Raw genomic sequence first — 4710 nt, 5'->3', positions numbered from 1 at the left:
TAATGGACGCCTAGGCAGAGCCGACACCAACGGCCTCGCGTTGCTTCGAGTGAAGACATGCGTAACTGTACCTGGTTGTGTGCCTGGACAGAAGCCTACCCGCCCTGCCTGTATTCTACATCCCACTACACCCATTTGCTTAGATTCTACGACCTTCTTTCAATTTCTCTGCCACCAGGGTAAGTTGGTTATGGGGAGATCAGGGGAGGATGGGATACCCAGGTGTATTCCTTGGTAGGTAGGTACCGTGCACGCATGCGCCAAACAGTGAAATATTCATACGCGGGGCTGCAAGCGGCGTCATTAAACCAGGAGATGGATCGGACAAGGGGGCGGGGGGCATATGCCATGGGATTTCAGTCAATGGTAGTGGATAGGTGCCTTATCACATGGTACCATAATTCAAACGCCATTCCCCTAATTTTGTGTGCAATATTTCGCCAATGATATAATAACTGGGTAATTTATTCAAAGTATGCACGTCAATGTTTTCATTGAATTACTTGTGGCAATGCTTGTGGTTAAGTATTCACTTAAGAAGTAACAAAACTATTTGTCGTTCTCAATGAGCATAATCGACCGTCGCAAAAATAAACAAATGTTGTTTGCGATACGATAGCATCTGGCACTTCTGACAGGCAACAGCTGACTGCGTTTAGAAAAGCCTTCATCAGAGAAATTAATGTTGGGTGGCAGGACCGTTAATAAAACTCCGTAAGCGGCGGAATTTTTTTTGGTTGAGTTATTTTTTTTTGGCAAGGAGCGGTGATAAATTTTTATTATAAAACTGGCCCCAGAACACAAATCTTACGCGATACGGGTAAATGTAGGGCAAACTAACTGCCAACAGCCACGTGAGTCCGCAAATGGGTGTGGAGCACGCGTTCCGTCAGCGTGGAGTCGACGTCAGCACACATCGATCCACCTGTTCCGAGTACCTGCGCTTGTTCAGTGTAAATACACGCCCGGTCTGCATCTCAGGAGGAATGGTCAAATGGCAATCGGATCAGGGCGAAGTGCTCAGAGTGCACATGCTGGCCATTACGCACACATGACGGTCGCCACCGGGCCGTAACCCTCCTTCGCCCCGATCATGGAACACGCCGCGCTGGCCGGACGGGGCGCTCGTGGCGTTTTTTTTTTTTAGCGGTTCACCTGCGAGTCTGGGCAACCGGGGGTACGGGGTTCGATTCTGCGCGGTTCCCGTCCTTGCCGCCAGAGTGAGAGGTAGGCGAGAGACACCATAATCCCAGCTACTGAAGGCGTAGAAAGCCCCAATGACACCGTTAGTTGGTGACTGCCGGGCCACCACAATGACCACACGGCGACGCCGCCTCCTCGATATAACGTCAATACCGGGCCGCCGTTACCCAGGCAGCGGGCAACGGCAGTCGTACTCGGCGGCCCGGGCGGAGCGGACGGGCGGAGCGGACGGACGGAGCGGACGGGCGCAGCTGCTGACGGAACGTGCGGAGCTAACAGAACAAACGAAACGAGCGGAACGGACGACTCAGGAGCGGCGGACGGAGCGGACCGTGCGAACGTTTCGGACGGCTCGCAGCGATGATGGTGCCGTCACAGGTGGGGCCGGCTCCGACCATGCAGCAGCCGCAGCCGCTCGGGCTGGTGATGGCCGGCGGACAGCCAATGCTGGTCGCCCAACAGGGCACGCTCCAGACCACGGCGCCCGGCTGGCCACGAGGTCAGTGGTCTTCGTCGCCCCCCCCCCCTGCCCCTGCTCCTACACCTGTGGTGTCGAGGACAGGCTGGTGTCCAGTGTAAAGTATGAGCTGAGTGAAGGACGATACCCTACATCTGCCTAGCCTTCCAGAGTCGCTTTTATTTCCCGTGAACAGAAGGGTGAGAGCGTTCTTCTGTGCTGCTGGACCCTTCTGCAGGTGAAGCTCTATCATCTTGCTACTGTTTTGAGCTTTCGGGTTCTTTTTAGATGTGCGATACGCCCTGACAGGAGCTCAATTACCTGCAAACAGCGAGACATGCCGAACTACCAGCCAGTAACGTTGGCAACGGAGCCACGGGCGACGCCCGGCATAATGAAAAGCAAACGGCCGTTCAGTCGCCGCGACGCTTGCCATGGTGACCTGCTTGCAACATTTGTGGAACAAGCTCCGCCCCCATACGATCGTCACAGCGCCTGTCATGGTGACCTGCTCGCATTCGCAGCACTTGTGGAACAAGCTCCGCTCCCATAGGGCCAAGAGTCCCGCGTAGAATAGACCAATGCAACAGGCTCTTCGAATGCATCACAATCATTTCGCAGCCCAAACGCACTCAAGCGTCGACGCAGCCCAAACGCACGAAGCGTTGAATCGCGTCACATGCTGCTGGTGACGTCACAACCGCATCACATGCTGCTGATGACGCCACATGCTGCTTGCATCTGTGACAACACCAAACATGTCGATTTCAGGTCTGGAGGCGCTGGCCTATGCCGACCAGCTCGTGGTCCAACAAAGGTCAGCTTCGCGGTGACCCCGTCGCGTGCCTACATGGCGCCACAGTCCCTGGGTGGACCGCTCCGCTGCTGGTCGAGGGCATACGAAGCCTTGTGCTCATCTTTGGTTGTGTGACCAGAGCAGCCCCGGTAACGGGCGGAGGGTGCGCCGCGGCATCGGTCCAGAACCGACCGGGCAGGTGTGAACCACCTAATGGAAACAGTGCGCGTATGTGATAGCACTGAATGACAGATGTTGCCCAGCCCCGTCGTAGCCCGGGTTTGTAAAGGTCCTGGCGCTTGGAGTGGGCCGGCATCCAGGCTCTCTGAGTCGCCGGAAGCCAGACGGGACCGTAGTGCCAACATCCTACCGGCGAGTCTTTTGCCCCCGAGCCCAAGTCGCCTTGTCATCTTCCTTCTCGGCCTCTCTCAGATGCCAGCACAACTACCCCATACTGAAGCCCTGCGTCAGAATCTTGCGTCAGCGTCGCACGACCCAAGCCAGAGCCGCCCCGTCGTACACCCTTGCCACGCCCTCTCCGCCGTCCCAGCACAACCAACCGCACGTCCGAGCCCTTGCGTCAGCGTCGCCCCAAGTCAGAGCCGCAGTCGCTCCGCTCTGCGCCGCCAGATGGAGCTGCTGGAGGCGTTCACCGGCTTTGAGACGGCCAACAAGTACGTGATCAAGACGTCCACCGGCCAGGCGGTGTACTACGCGGCCGAACAGAGCGGCTGCTGCACGCGCTGCTGCTGCGGCCGCGGCCGACCGTTCCGCATGAGCGTCGTGGACGCCGCGCAGGTGGAGGTGCTCTCCATGGACCGGCCGCTCAAGTAAGCAGGAGGCCGTGAAGGGACCGCCGCCGAGCAGCACAGCGGCTGGCGGCGGCCGGCACCACGGCCGCCCCGGGCTGATGCAGTGGCGGGCATGTGGAGGTGTGCAGAGTCTGACAGCGTGGTGGAATGGGAGGCGAGAGAGCGAGATGTCAGAGAGAAGGAGCGTGTGTGTGTGGGGGGGGGGGGGGGGGGGGGGCAGACGACAACACCACTGGAATACCGAACGAGGTAAGCGAGTGGAAGCAAACCATGGACAGAATGCTCTTTTACAGTAAACCCGGCAGCAGAAGCCGTGCAAAGGTAGAACTATGTACCTCAACCTGTTCTAGCAAACTAAAAATGCTCAGGAGAGGCGATTTTCTGTTCATTGTAATAACTCACGGCACAGGTCTCGCGTTGATGCAACCATAATGCACCGCAATCTCCATCGATACCACATTCAATGGAGCTTATTTCTTACAGCACTACGCAGCGTAATGTGCACAGCTCAAGAACATTTTTTACCGGGGCGAAATTTATCCCACCAAATTTGTTTATGCAAAGGTAAAAACAAGCATGCCACTTTCACTCAGCTGCTGGACGCACGCTAACCAGACATAGCCAGACCCGCTGCCACACCCAAACCGGCCGCCGTGTCGAGCACACTCGCCTAGCCTGCCGTAGGGCCGCGCGTCCGCCGCGCCGCCCGCCCGCTTGACACGCCGCGCCCGCCGCCGGCAGGTGCCAGTGCTGCTGCTGCTTCTGCTGTCTGCAGGAGCTGGAGGTGAGCGCCGGCGGCATGCCGATGGGCACCGTCACGCAGGAGTGGTCGGTGATGAAGCCGAGCTTCAGCGTGCGCGGTCCCGACGGCCAGGTGCGCCTGCAGATCCACGGCCCCTGCTGTGTCTGCAAGTGTTGCGCCGACGTCGACTTCCCCGTGATGTCGGCCGACGGCAGCCGCCAGGTGGGCACCATCACCAAGCAGTGGGGCGGCATGACCAAGGAGGTGTTCACCGACGCCTCCACGTTCGGCGTCACCTTCCCGCACGGCCTCGACCCGGCCACCAAGGCGACGCTCTTCGGCGCCACCTTCCTCATCGGCTACATGTTCTTCGAGCGCGACAGCAACTAGCGCCGAGTGGCGGCGGCGGCGCCGCCCGGCACCGCTGACGGCCGGCCGTCCAAGCGCGGCGGCCGACACCAGCCGTCCACACCCTGTGCCTTGATCCGGCAGCGGCCGCTGCCGCGCGCCGGCGCCTTCCGATCTGACCCCGATGGGCTCTCGAGTCGGCACGGTTTCATTGTTTTCAGGGCCGGAGTGGTCTCCGCGGCGCACGGAAACAACGCCGTGTAAAACATATACCTCGCCGTTCTGTTGCGTATGTGGATGTGATAGTCCAAGCACCGTATTTTATGACACCTGTCATGGAATGAAATATGAA

At 58.7% G+C, this 4710-nt stretch overlaps 2 protein-coding genes across 2 annotated transcripts in view; both read left to right on the top strand.

Moving 5' to 3' along the window:
* The first annotated feature begins 3090 nt into the window (after positions 1–3090).
* LOC119108565 (phospholipid scramblase 2) lies at positions 3091–4698 on the top strand. The gene is made up of 2 exons (XM_037232157.1): positions 3091–3286; positions 4010–4698. The coding sequence occupies exons 1-2, from the start codon at positions 3231–3233 to the stop codon at positions 4398–4400; spliced, it is 447 nt and encodes a 148-aa protein (XP_037088052.1). The 5' UTR covers positions 3091–3230; the 3' UTR covers positions 4401–4698.
* LOC119108253 (phospholipase D1-like) overlaps positions 4543–4710 on the top strand; it is a 31016-nt gene continuing 30848 nt past the window's right edge. Inside the window, 1 exon segment of the mRNA XM_037231833.1 lies at positions 4543–4558. Coding sequence (XP_037087728.1) covers positions 4543–4558 — 16 coding nt within the window.

This window comes from Pollicipes pollicipes, unplaced genomic scaffold, assembly GCF_011947565.3.
Source record: "Pollicipes pollicipes isolate AB1234 unplaced genomic scaffold, Ppol_2.1 Scaffold_6686;HRSCAF=7923_pilon_pilon_pilon, whole genome shotgun sequence".
Lineage (NCBI taxonomy): Eukaryota > Metazoa > Arthropoda > Thecostraca > Pollicipedomorpha > Pollicipedidae > Pollicipes > Pollicipes pollicipes.
This window is presented reverse-complemented; position numbering and strand designations above follow the sequence as displayed.

Excerpts from the sequence above, each read along its gene's own strand:
- LOC119108565 (XM_037232157.1), top strand. The coding sequence starts at position 3,231 with ATGAGCGTCGTGGACGCCGCGCAGGTGGAGGTGCTCTCCATGGACCGG. Across the intron at positions 3,287-4,009 it reads TCCATGGACCGGCCGCTCAA|GTGCCAGTGCTGCTGCTGCT; the intron begins GTAAGCAGGAGG and ends CGCCGCCGGCAG.